This window comes from Eptesicus fuscus, chromosome 6, assembly GCF_027574615.1.
Source record: "Eptesicus fuscus isolate TK198812 chromosome 6, DD_ASM_mEF_20220401, whole genome shotgun sequence".
NCBI lineage: Eukaryota > Metazoa > Chordata > Mammalia > Chiroptera > Vespertilionidae > Eptesicus > Eptesicus fuscus.
This window is the reverse complement of record NC_072478.1, coordinates 106,137,501-106,151,584: the sequence shown is the minus strand read 5'-3', so window position 1 is coordinate 106,151,584 and position 14,084 is coordinate 106,137,501. Positions and strand designations below refer to the sequence as shown.

Here is a 14,084-nt window from a genome sequence, read left to right as displayed (position 1 = left end):
GACCCACCCACAGCCTGGTCCTTTGCCCACCTCTCTTACGTTCCTTCCTTAGCGCACCATCTGCAAGCTACACTGGCTATTTTTGGTCCCCAAACAGGATGACTTTGTTTTATCTCCTTGGCCCGCCTTGCTGCTTCTCCTCCTCCCCACACAGGTCTCCCAGATTACTCTGAGGTTGGCCTCCGCCTCCAGCTCCTGTCCTTCCCTATCACACTACTCTCATTATTCCTACATGGCACCCACTACATGAAGGATTCTTGTTTTAGACTGTAAACTTCATGAGGATAAGACTTTTCTGTCAAACTAGTCCAGGCAACACTGAATAATTAAGAACAAATCTATCATTTTCCTAAGTGAATTGAAACGGTACCTTTTTCACATTAAGTTCTTATGGGTCTATTTCTGGTGTCTATTTGATCAAGCTGCCTATTCTTTTATCAGCCTATATGATGTGTTTTTTTAAGTATATTTTTATTGACTTCAGAGAGGGAGAAGGAGAGAGAGATAGAAACACCAATGAGAGAGATTGGCCGCCTCCTTCATGCCCCCTACTGGGGATTGAGCATGTGCCTTTGACCAGAATTGAACCCGGGATGTGCCTTTGACCAGAATTGAACCCGGGCATGTGCCTTTGACCAGAATTGAACCTGGGATCCCCTTCAGTTCACAGGCTGATGCTCTATCCACTGAGCCAAACCAACCAGGGAAGCCTAAATGGTTTTAATTAGTTTAGCTTTAATAGTAAAAATTAATCTTATTTTCAAAATGATAGGTAATTTTTCAAGGAAAAATCCTACTGAATTTAAATGGGAATTGCAGTAAACTTGTAGATGATTTTGGAGAGAACTAATCTCTGTATAATACCCAGTCTCCTCTTTGAGGGACAAGATGCTTCTCCATCATCCAGGGCATCTTCACTTGTCTCAGGTGAAAGCTGAGGAGTGACCGGCTGTCACCGGGCACCCCCATGGGCTTTGGTGCCCTTCCTCAAGGCTTTCATTTGCCCAGCCAGAGGGCACTCACTGTTAGGCTGAACCACTTTTTGGTAGCACAAGCCTTCTCACATGTCACACTGCTATCCTTATAGATCACTTACAAAGGACTGTGATAGTTTTAAATGTAAAACTATTTTAAGAAGAACTGATACATTTCTAATGTAAAACTATTTAAGAACAGAGCACATTTGCCCATATGTTCAAATCTCTTTCTTGTCCTTCGATATGGTTTTCTTCACACTTCTAACTCAAGTTCATTTCTAGGGTATTTTATGATTTATATTGCTGAGTGGCATTCTGTGTATTTATTTTGTATCTAGCCATCTACTGCTTCTAATAGCCTTCAAGTTGATTATTTTGTCTTTTCTCAGGTCTAACATGGTAGATCTGCTTTTTTTCTTTACACATCTAAGTGCTTACAACAGAGTCTGACACACATGGGTGCCCAATAAACATTAGCAATTATCTTCTCCAATATCTGCACCTTTTATTTTATTCTCTTAGCTAATTGTACTGACTAGCAGTTCCAGAATAAAATAGTGGTGATAGTCTTACATTTGACTTTTTGGGAATGTGTCTATGTATTTCATTATTAAATACATGCTAATGACTGCTTTGAAATATGGACTTTATTAAGTAAAGCATTCTTCTAACACTATTTTTTAAAGCTCAAAATCAAGACTGGCTATCTGATTTTAATTCAATGTCTTTACCATCTAAAGCTATTATATGGTGACTTATATTAAGAGGTCATCATATTGAACCATCTTGCATTTCTGGAACAATCTCACTTGGTCATGGTTTTTATTTGCTGGTATTTTATTTAGAGAATTGAAAACCTATAGTCATAAGTAAAACTGATCTATAGTTTTCTTTTTTGGGGTTATCTCTGTCACATGTTGGTATCAGCATTATTCAAATATTACGTAAAATTTTCCTCCTTTTCTATGCTCTGAAACATTTCAGATGGCATAAAGAATTTTATTCTCTGAAGGTTTGAAAGAATTTGCTCATAAACTGTTCGGGCATGCTGCTTTCTGAGGAGCAGCTTTATTACTTACTCAATTTCCCCTGTGGCTACTGGTCTACGTATTTCCCATCTTCTCACGGGTCACAACAGGCCACGATATATCATATCACCTTACTCATCGTATCACCTTACTGACAGTCCCCCCACAGTGCAGTAGGCAGCCATGCATTCACTTACAGTGGGGTCGGTCCAGAGGGAACATCTCGAGCACTCCTGGCAGGGGGCTCCTGGCGAGCGAGGATGCTGGCAGAAATGGTCATACCCATTGATGGATACTCGACAGAGGTAGCACATTTGGGCCCCGCAGCGGCAAGACATGCGGTTGCAGCCTTCGGATTTGATGAGGCCCGTCCCACATTTATGGCATTTTCTAATGCGAGCAGCAGTCATTTTCTCTTCACTGAAAAAAGAACACATGATTGGAGACACCAGGGAAGACGAAGAAGAAAGAAAAATATGGCTATTCCGTATGCTTGCCTAGCCCTTTTGGTGACATTCAAGAGAGAAAAGAGCCCATGTTTTGGACCTGAGAACTGGGTTCTTTTGATCAGTTGTTGACCTTCAGTAAATTACTCAATTGACTGGAGTCTCAGTTTCCTCATTTTTAAATTGGGAAAACACAACTTTCTCATAGTGTTTTGAGGATTGTAGGCAAAATACAAAGTACCCTAGCACAGTGCCTGGCACAAAGCACTTAGAAAACGACAATCTATTTGTTATAGGAGTCTCTGTAGTCTTAAAAGCGAGAAAAAACTCAGGGTTTTCTGAAATAATGTGTTTTATACATACAAAGCTGGGTAATGGAAAGCCAATTACCCTAAATCTTAGTTATATTCACACCTTGGATTTTTAAGTATTTGGCATGGGGGTGGGATAGACACAGTTGGGGGTAATCCAATAGCCAATGGAATCCCACATTCCCAGACTCCCTTGCAGCGAGGGGATGGGCACACGTGACTCAGTGGGAAGCCGGTAGGCTGCATGTTCCCAGAAGCATGTTAGCTGATGTGGAAGGTCAGGTGACGAGGGTCAAAATGACCGGTCTTGGCTCTTTGTCATGAGCTGCCACTACAGAACCAAGCTTCTCCCACGATGCTCTGTTCATAACACTTGCTACCTTGGCCGATGATCCTGTGTTTGTCTGCCTTCCTCTACTAAGCTGAGTTCCTCGAAGGGAGAGAGCAGAGGCTGGGCTGGTATTACCAGTGTGGTCTTGACAGGAAGGTGTGAAAACGCTTACTGAGACTAGGGAAGAGCATGAAGGACCCAGAAAGTGGCCAGCCCTGCAGAGGGACTCACCCCACTGCTCCAAGCACCGGAATGACTCACCACCGGGGAGGAGTTCTGATTTGCGCCTCTCTCCTAAGGCTGAGGAAACGCAGCCTTCGTCCCCCACTACTCAGGTTTTTCTAAGTAAGAGTAGCCATGGGAGCCGGGGCAGGCTAGGGTTTTTATTATTTTAAGAATGCTGTGGTAGTATGCTCCTTAGAAGCCAGACCATTCTTTAAAAATAGAAAAATGCATTAGGAAATTGGCTGCTATTCATTCAGGTCTAATTTTTGAATGAGCCAAAATGAAGGAAGTCAGAACTTTGGCTTGAAAAGAATTTAAACCCAGTTCAAGTTACAGAACAAATGGGTTCTAAGTTTTGCTGAACAGGAAACACTGTCAAGAAGACAAAGTTTAAATACAGTGCATTTATTATTGTCAACTAAATAACATAACACACGTGTTCATTATTTCTGTTTCTGAGCAACTGTGAGGACGCCTGTCAATGCTTCATGTTAAGACTTAAAGGTTCTAGTGAGAAAATTTCCAATTTGAAATGCTGTGACCAAAACACAATTGCAATTTTCTAAAGCACAGCCTTTCTGCGTCAGAGCACCCCGGAGACAGGTGTGGCTTTCAGCCACCGCACCGTGGCTGCCTGGGGCTGGCTGACGTAGTCCCTGGGGAGCTCTGGGCTGTAGAGTGGGAGAGAAGTGACCGAGAAGCACCAAGGTTACAGTTCTTCCTGGAGGTGTGCAAAGAGGGTGCGTTTGCGTACTGTTTCACCACACTGCCAGCCACCCATGTGAAATAATAGCGGGTGTGGTGAGGGAGAAAAGGCACTCCTAAATGGGCAAGGGGTATGTACAGGTTGAATGCAACTCAACACACTGCATGAATATCCATTCGAGTCCTTTGCTTTTGCAGAAGAACAGTAGTAGGTAGGGCCAAAATGGCCTTGTACCGAAAAGGACCGCCATTATGGGGCGGTGATCACCCGCCCAGCACACAGAAATGCAACTGGAACTGGGGTAAATCTGTGTGTTCTTCTGGGAGGAAGGTGATTTGGCAACTAGATTCTAAATGAGGCAGGAAACAGCCCCGCAGGATGTGCTGCTGTCAGAACGGGAAGAGAGGACCGAGCTGTGTCTCTGACCTCCTGCTCAAACAGGAAGGCTCGCTCCCTCTCCCACACAACCAGCTGGGACCCTAGGGTCCTATGCCTCTTTTCTCGCCACCGTTCAAACCCGCTGGGAACTCCACTGTGAGCGCTCTGTTTCTTGGGCACATACTATTCCAATCTGAAATGGCTTTCCTTTGGGAGTGTGTGTACATTTTCCCCCCATTTAAATTCTTTATTGTTGAAAGTATTACATATGTCTCCTTTTATCCCATTGACCTCTCCCTGCCCACTCCGGCCCCCCAGCACATGCCCTCACCCCCTAGTGTCCGTGTCCATTGCTTATGCTCATATGCGTGCGTACAAGTCCTTTGGTTGATCTCTTACTCTCCCCGCCCCATACAACCGTCCCCTGCCTTCCCTCTGAGGTTTGACGGTCTGTTCGCTGCTTCTAGGTCTCTGCAACTATTTTTGTTCATCAGTTTATGTTGTTCATTATATTTCACAAATGAGTGAGATCATGTGATATTTATCTTTCTCCAACTGGCTTATTTCACTTAGCATAATGTTCTCCAGATCCATCCATGCTGCTGCAAATGGTCAGAGTTCTTCCTTTTTTACAGCAGTGTAGTATTCCATTGTGTAGATATACCACAGTTTTCTAATCCACTCATCTGCTGATGGGCACTTAGGCTGTTTCCAAATCTTAGCTATTGTAAATTGTGCTGCTGTGAACATAGGGGTGCATATATCCTTTCTCATAGGTGTTTCTCGTATTTTTTATTGTGGTAAAATATAAAAAAGTGTACTGTTTTAACCATTTAAAGTGCACAATTCAGGAGCATGTAGTATATTGCCTAAGTTGTGCAACCATCCAGCTGTATACCTATTAAACATCCCCTTTCCCTGCAATGGCTAATGTGCTTTCTGTCTCTAATGGATGTGTCCTTTCTGTACACAGGCAACTATCCATGTCTATGGACATTTCATATAAATGGAATCATATAAGATGTGCCCTTTTGTGACTGACTTCTTCACTTAGCATATTTTCAAGATTCATCCATGCCGCACCAAAGGGTAGCAGGTTTGATGCCCGGTGTGTACCTGGGTTGCAAGCTCGCTTCCTGCCCCCGTTCAGGGTGCATGCAGGAGGCAACCAGTCGGTGTGTCTCTCTCCATTTGTGGGCCTGAGAAACTAAAGAAACACGTTACCTGCTCCTAAGGTACAACAGGACGGGTAGAGGGTAATAGTCGATATTCTGGTTCAAAATGGGAGAAAACGGAGGGAAAAGCAGTCACTATCCCAATCAATTTGGAAATCCAGCCGGGCAAACTCCTATTTCAGATTGAGAATCATCCTCTGTGGTTTGAGGCTCTGTGCTCTTGGCTCAGGGCTCCGCTTTCCGAGCAGCCCTTTGAAAGAAAGGTAGCAGATGCTTGCAGCTGAGCAGTTTTCAATCAGCCTGTTTCCTGCTTGGAGGACTGTGGGGGGTCTGACAGACTTCTTTCATTTCATACTCCGTCTTTCCAGTCCAAGCTGGCAGTGTTTCTGCTGATGTGAAATTCTCAAGAACCTTGCGGGTCTTCCATTTATGTCACAGGAACTCACTCCATTAGGCATGCAGCGCATTTATAGGTGTTTCCTAGATGACCCCACATCTATTTTTGACTTCTGCTGAGATGGCGAGGGGTAATGCCCTAGTTTCCTAAGGCTGCCTGGTTAGATTGCGGATCTGTGAGCCACTTGCTCAAACTCTTCAAAGAGCCTTTGTATGACAATACTCTCGACATTCTGAACATATCCTTGTTTTTTTCTCTAGGGCATGCTTTTCCTGACAGTGAGCCTATCCATTTTAGGGTCTTTTCTCATCTGGATCGGATGTGGATTTCAGAAACAATGACATCCTGTTCCTTTTTGTTAGTAGCCCTTCCCTCAATTTATCTCTTTCCACTTGCATTTACCTCTCTTCAACACTATACAGGACACACATTAGCTAAGCTTTCTGACATTATATAGTAAGAATTCCCTTTCTTCCAGTGTGTGTGTGTGTGTGTGTGTGTGTGTGTGTGTGTGTGTATTTTTTGTTTGTTTGTTTTGTTTATAGCTTTAATATAGAAAGAGCTCTTAAATATTCTGAACCCTATGTATGGCATATATATTAAAAAGATTCCTTTATCAGTTTGTCATTTTTCTTTTATTATTTACTTTCTTTATTGATTAAGGTATTACATATGTATCCTTATCCCCCCATTGCCCTCACCTCCCCTGGTGTCTGTGTTCATTGATTAGGCTTATATGCATGCATATAAGTTGTTATTTTTCTTTTAACTTTTTAACAGTGTTTTCAATTTTGTAAATTAAAATATAAAAATACCGTATTTTTCAGTATTTGGTGTTTGTGTCATTTTATAAAGTCCTAGCCTCTACCAAGTTTATATGAAATACCTGCCTGTATTTTCTTCTAGTACATTTGTCTTTTCCCTATTTTTAAATATAAATTTTCTAAACTACATAGAGTGAGGGAGGGATCAATTTTTTAAAAACAAGTGGTTTTTCCTCTTTGCTGCATCTACTGGAGGATGAAGGCCATTCTCAGCAATCAGACTGTGGGCATCCCAGAAAATGTGGACATCGCTCTGAAGGGACGTACAGCTATTGTGAAGGGCCCGAGGCACCCACGGAGGGACCTCAACCACATCAGTGTAGAGCTCTGTCTCCTTGGAAGGAAAAAGAGGCGGCTTTGGGTTGACAAATGGCAGGGAAATAGAAGGGAAGTGGCCACGGTTCGCACTATCTGCAGTCACGTACAGAACATGACCAAGGGTGTTACACTGGGCTTCCGTTACAAGATGAGGTCTGTGTACGCTCACTTCCCACCAACGTCGGTATTTAGGAAAATGGTTCCCTTGTTGAAATGAGAAATTTCTTGGGCGAAAAATACATCTGCAGAGTTCGGATGAGGTCAGGCATTGCCTGTTTAGTATCTGAAGCCCAGAAAGAATAGTTGATTTCCAGGTGCCACTCGAATATTTCCTGATGGCGGTCCGATTCCAGAAGGAGGCCTTCCTGTCAACCCAATTCCGCCTCGTGAAACAGGGCGAGCTGCTGCTGAAGGCTGGTGACTACTGGCCATTGTTCACTTGAACCATGTGCCGGCACGGAAGGAGCGAGGTCGCCAGACTGGGGGAAGCCGCCACCTGGAGTAGCAGTCAGCCCCACAGACGTGACCACCACCCTGGCGCAGCCTTCCAGGGCCCCTTTTCCCCCAGTTTTCAATACCAGGTCCCATTTCCTTCGGAGTTCTCACCAGCAGCGCCTTTAGTGTCCATATTTCTACTAACAGTCTGCTGATGGTGATCTAAGCATTCTTTAAGGCAGTGGTCGGCAAACTGCGGCTCGCGAGCCACATGAGGCTCTTTGGCCCCTTGAGTGTGGCTCTTCCATAAAATACCACGTGCGGGCACGCAGTACAGTGTGATTGAAACTTCGTGGCCCATGCGCAGAAGTCGGTTTTCGGCTCTCAAAAGAAATCTCAATCGTTGTACTGTTGATATTTGGCTCTGTTGACTAATGAGTTTGCCGACCACTGCTCTAAGGCAATTTAGGTTTTGCCTAGAATGTTCCTCACTTCCTTCTGAGCCAATTGTGGAGTTTCTAATGCCCATATTTTTACTAAATGTCTGTTCACGACAATCTAGGTTTTTTTGCTATAATACTTCTCGAAATTCTTCCAGGTTCTACCCATTGCCCAATTCCAAACCCACTTGCACATTTTTAGGTAACTGTTACAGCAGGGTTCCACTTCTGGTACCAAATTTGTATTAGTTTCCTATTGCTGCTGTCACAAATCATCACAAATTTATTAGCTTATTAAATAATACACACGTATGATATTATAGTTCTGTAGATCGGAAGTACAGTCCAGGTCTTATCAGTCCAAAATCAAGGAGCTGGCAGGCTAACGTGACCTACTGGAGGCTCTAGGAGAGAATCTGTTTGCTGCTCATTTGGGCTGTCAGAATTCAGTTCTTTGAGGCTGGAGGGTCAAGGTCCCTGTTTTCTTGGTGGCTGGAAACGGAAGGTCATTCCCTGCTTCTAGATGCTGTCGCATTCCTTATTCATGGTCTTCTTTCTCTATCTCCGAAGCAGCAATGAGAGGCTGAGTCCTTCTCATTCTGACTCTGTCCATCACTGCATCTCCATCTGACCAGAGAAAGACGCTCTCTCTGCTTTTAAGGAGTCATGGGATTAGACTGTTTACCTGGAGAATCCAGAATAACCTCCTCATCTCAAAGTCCATAACCTTCAGCACACCTGGAAAGTCCCTTTCGTTACAGACTGATTCATTTGCCTGTCAGCATAACTATTATTGCTCGTCTCACATTCAGTTCTTATAAGTATATCTCTAGTGACACATGATCTCGCTCATCTAGGGGAAATGATGAACAACATAGACTGAGGAACAAGAACAGAACCAGAAACAAGGAGGCATCGATCGGACTATCGGGCCTCAGAGGGAGGATAGGGGAGGTTGGGGGGAGGGGGGAGAGATCAACCAAAGGACTTGTGTGCATGCATATGAGCCTATCCAATGGTTAAGTTCAACAGAGCGTTGGGGCATCCGTGGGGAGGGGTGTGGGATGTGAATGGGGGGATGAGGACAAATATGTGACACCTTAATCAATAAAGAAATTAAAAAAAAAAAAAAGTCCCTTTCGCCATGTAAGGCAGCATATTCCCTGTTCACGGGTTCTGGAGATTGGGGCATGGACATTTTGGGGGGCTTTTATGCTGCCCAACAAATCTGAGGTCAAGAGCAGCCGGGAAGCCATCTGCCTAGGTTTCAAATTTCCTCTATGCACCTACCTACTACCTGGGGAGCCACGGGTAAGTTGCCTGGGGCTCTGTGTCTCAGCTGTGTCATTTGTAAAACGAGCAAACAGTATCGACCTGTGATGTAGACTTGGAGACCTTTAACTAAAGTAACAAACCTGTTCCTTACCCTTCAAACTTAATGTGGACTAAGCCACCCAGCTGAAGACTACACACGGTGTCTGCCTGGGAGCAGGCCATGGCCAAGTGACTCATTCCAGACCAACAGGTATGAGCAAAAGGGATGCATACACTTTCTGGATCACTTACAAATCCAGAAAAGCTGCCTGCCTGGCAACTTGTCTCTCTCTCCTCACCACAGGCTGGAGTGTAAATGTGGCTGCAACCAAGTCCCAACCGTAGGTAATGGTGAAGCATGAGATAAAGGAACCAGTGTCTCTGAATGACCTCCTGGGACAGCTCTGCCCCACCCTCTGGCAAGGCTGAACCACTGTATGAGAGAAATAGGCGTTTGTGTTTGTTAAGGCAACGTATTTAATAAATTCATGTCTGTAAAGCGTTCAGCCACGTAAGGAGTGCTACACAGTAACGACTCTTCTGACTGACTGCATTAATGTGGATTCTCCTCAATGTCACAGGCCACCAGTGACAGATAAAAGCAAAGTCCTGGCCGGACTTTGGTGGATAGAGCATCAGCCCATGGAGTGAAGGGTCCTGGGTTCAATTTCGCTCAAGGGCGTGTACCTTGGTTGCATGCTTGACCCCTGGCCCTGGTCAGGGCACGTGCAGGAAGCAACCAATTGATGTGTTTCTCTCACATCGATGTTTCTCTCTCTCTGTGTCTACCGCTCCCTTCCACTTTCTAAAATTCGATGGAAAATTATCCTCAGTTGAGAAGTAACAAAACATCAACAAAAAAGCAACATTAGTACCATCTAACCTAATTAAAATGTTGCTTATTTATTTAGATAATAAGGAACCAACATATACTGAATTCATATATGCCAGGCATTTACTATGTTACATTTGACTCTGGGAATAGCTCTATGAGGCTGCAGAGGTGAGGAAATGGAGGCTCAGAGGTTAGGTCACTTTCTGGAGATCACTCTAGACTGGGGTAGCTTGAGAACGTGTTCTCTCCACAATGCGCACGCCCCTCCCTGCCAGAGAGGCAGGTTAACGTGTGAGTGTTGCGCACTAGTCAATAAACCCTCTGATTATGCTACTCACATCGATGTTCGGTACTTGATGTCATCTTTTTCAGCCAGCTCTTCACAGGTGAGGCCATTGTGCTCTTTCCAGAGCCCCTGACACTTCCTACAGGTTTCCTGGGGAAAGCAGACACACAGACAGCTCCTGGTGAGTAGACCCCGTGCAAGTTCTGCTCAACAACGGGGCGTGGGCACCACGCTTCACGTGGCCTGGTCTTCCAGAGGCCCTCCCCCCCTCTTAGCAGGCACCTTTCGGCAGACATCTCAATGGAAGAGGGAGAATCGCTGGAAGAAAGCATGAGACATTTTTCTCTCCTTAGATCAAAAGGATGCATTGCTGCCAACACCAATTTGTTTAAGGCGTTCCCAAGTGCCAGGGGCCACCTGGAAAACCCCCACAAGAGGCAGATTTAGATTTTGGGTTTTTAAAAATAAAAATACTGTGAGCTGCTTGAGGGCAGGGTCTGTTGGGGTCTCATTAATTTCTGCAACCCCTACTCCCAGTGTCCCAGAGTTGTCTGGCACAGAGCGCTCTTGTTGAACTGAGTTGAAGAATGGTCTAAAAAGGATTACTAGGGGTCCTTAAGGGAGGCATTCCTCCCTCACAAACATGGAACATTCTCCATAGCTTAACTTCATTTATAAAAAACATGAATTTAACAATTACTACTTTTTATTCTAGGATCCTTTGTAGTTTATAAACTGTCACATCAATAATGAGAATTTAAAAAAATTAATGCAATTTAATTAAATTCCCATAAGTGGAAATTTTAACCCCAATAAGTACAGTAGAGGAGAAGATAGTGTCAGTTTTAACTGGGGACCGATCCAGTCTGGGGGACAGTGAAGGCTTGAGGAGGTGGGCCCGAGACCTGGAAGATGAGTCAGAGAGAGGAGAGGAGACAGCATCCCGGCAGAGGAGCAGCCAGAGAAGCTGGCGGGGAGCTGGACTGCAGACAGTGAAAACGGCCTGCTGAGGCCCACAGGGGCCTAGAAGGGGGTGACTATCAGTGTGACTTTTATCCTAAGAGCACCACGAAGGTGTCCAAAGGTGCCACGCCTGGAAGTAACATGATCAGTTTTGTGATTTTACAAGATCATTCTTCATGGAGAACAGATTGGCAGGAGGAGAGAGTGGAAGCCTAGAGATAGTTAGGCAGCTATTAAAGTCACCCGGGAGAGAGATCAAGGAGGCCCACCCAGACTTAGGGAGGCAGGTGAGGGCATGAAGGAAAGCTGACAGACTGGAGAGAAATTTAGGAAGCAATGACCGGTGTGGTGATGGGAGTGAGGAGAGGGAGGTGTCAAGGATTTCACTCTGGTTTCTGGTTTGTGTAACACAAGGTAACAGCAACACAGATGGAGCTTGGGAACAGTGGGAAAGGCCTGGCGTGGGTAGAGAGGGCAGGCTTTAAGATCCGGTCTGGAATTTGATCTGGGTGGTGATGGCACAAGCGACCTGTGGGACACCCAGCAGAGACACCTGCCAGGCAGGCAGGTGGGTGTAAATGTCTAGAATTTGGGAGTGGCTGGGCTAGAGATCACCAGGAGACTCAATTATATTTTCACATCAATACTAGGAACATCTACCACTATATTCTCCACTCATTATTGAACATTTCCTAATAAATATTGCTCAGATGACTCTAACAAGGCGCAGAATAGTATGCACAGCACAGGTGCCACCATTTCTACATAAAGAAGGTGGTGGGGGTAGAAGATAGTGATATGTAAAAACAACCAGAAAGGATACCCAAGAAATTGGTAGTATGACTGTCCTGAGTGGCTGGGAGGCAGGGCTGAGACTTCTCCCTGTAGGCCTTTTGAATCTTATACTATATAGATGTACTATCTAATTAAAAGCTAAACAAAATTTAAAGAGAGGGAAAAATGAAATGGACTGTTTTAGGGAGCTGAGAACTTGAACAACCCTTTAAAAGGCGGCAATCAATGCAATGAGGTTGTGGGGGTAGAGAGGAGCTGATCAGAGATTCTATATTAAATGTTGTTGCTTCCCAAGCGAACGATTTTATCTGGTCCACTAACCACATCCCTGTCAGTAAACAGAGGATAAGTCAACAGTGACTTAATTATTACACACCAAAATGTAAAGCAGCATCAACCCCATTTTTATTTTATTTGTTAAAAAATATGTTTTTTAGGCACCCAAATTGCAAAAGAAGTAAAGTTGTCATTATTTGCAGATGACATGATATTGTACATAGAAAACCCTAGACTCCATAAAAAAAACTACTAGAATTAATAAATGAATTCGGCTATGTTGCAGGATACAAAATTAACACCCAGAAAACTATGGCTTTTTTATACACTAATAATGAACTCACAGAAAGAGAAACTAAAAAAAACACCAAACAAACAAACAAAAAAACACAATCCAATTTACCATTGCAACAAAAAAAAATTAAGATATCTAGGAATAAATTTAACCAAGGAGGTAAAGGACCTGTACTCAGAAAATTACAGGACGCTGAAAAAAGAGCTAAAGGAAGACATAAACAAATGGAAGAATATACCATGTTCATGGACTGGTAGAATCAACATCATTAAAATGCATGCATATAAGCATAAATCAATGGACACAGACACTAGGGGGATGAGGGCATATGTTGAGGTCGGGGGGGAGAGGCCAGGGGGAGGTCAATGGGGAAAAAAGGAGACATATATGTACTACTCTCTGTAATATTTTAAACAATAACAAAAAAAATATTTTTTTAATGGAATAGACTGATGAATTTCAGAGGGAAGGCTGGGGTGGATGGGTGGTCAGTGATTAACCAGGGAATTTATATGCATATATGGACACAGACAATAAAGTGGTGAAGGCCTGGGAGTGGCAGGTGCAGGGTGGAGGGGGTCAATGGGAAACAAACAAACAGGACATCTGTAATACTTTCTACAATAAAGAAAAAAATGGTTTTTAAAATTGCTTTTAGAGAGAGGAAGCGGGGAAGAGAAAGAGAGAAACATTGATGTTAGAGAGAAACATGGATCGATTGCCTTCCATATGCACCCCAAACAAGAGGTGCCCTGATAGGCGATCTCTCAGTGCACAGGGCGACGCTCAACCAACTGAGCCACACCAGTCAGGGCTAAACCCCACTTAAAAAAAATCCTCACCCAAGGAGTAAGGATATATATTTTTTTCTTATTGATTTTTAGAGAGAATGGAAGGGAGAGGAGAGAGAGAGAAAGAGAGACACAATTGGTTTCCTCCTACATGCACACTAACTGGGAGCAGGGATCATCGAGCCTGCAACCCAGGCACGTGCCCTTGACCAGAATGGAACTCGAGACCCTTTGGTGTGCGAGCTGACACTCTAACCAGTGAGCCACACTGGCCAGGGCTAAACCCCATTTTTAAAAGACCTATGCCTGACATTCTGGGAAACTGAAGGATAAACAACAGCTGGAGAGTAGATGAACTGGTATCTGGATCCTAACCTTCAAAATAATACTAACCTCGCCATCCGCCAGGAATAGCAGCTTGAAAACAAGGCACAGCATTTAGATGGTGCTCTGTAGCATTCCCGGGGTCCAGTTATTAACTCATGGGCCTGTCTTCAGAAGAGAAGCAGCCATTTTCCAGGTGAGGCCCAGGCCCACG

The 14,084-nt window shown here is 44.1% G+C and overlaps 1 protein-coding gene across 8 annotated transcripts in view; it reads right to left on the bottom strand.

Moving 5' to 3' along the window:
- RNF216 (ring finger protein 216) overlaps positions 1-14,084 on the bottom strand; it is a 111,904-nt gene that overhangs the window by 16,280 nt on the left and 81,540 nt on the right. For 5 of the 8 annotated variants that reach the window (XM_008156004.3, XM_054718177.1, XM_054718179.1 and 2 more), the window contains 2 exons: positions 10,479-10,576; positions 2,203-2,425 (listed from right to left, as the gene is read on the bottom strand). The exons of 2 other annotated variants lie outside the window; for them this stretch is intronic. In XM_008156004.3, coding sequence (XP_008154226.2) covers positions 2,203-2,425; positions 10,479-10,576 — 321 coding nt within the window. Of the gene's footprint in view, positions 1-2,202; positions 2,426-10,478; positions 10,577-10,676; positions 10,745-14,084 lie in introns of those variants that run through there. One more of the 8 variants, XM_054718184.1, reaches the window with a different exon arrangement.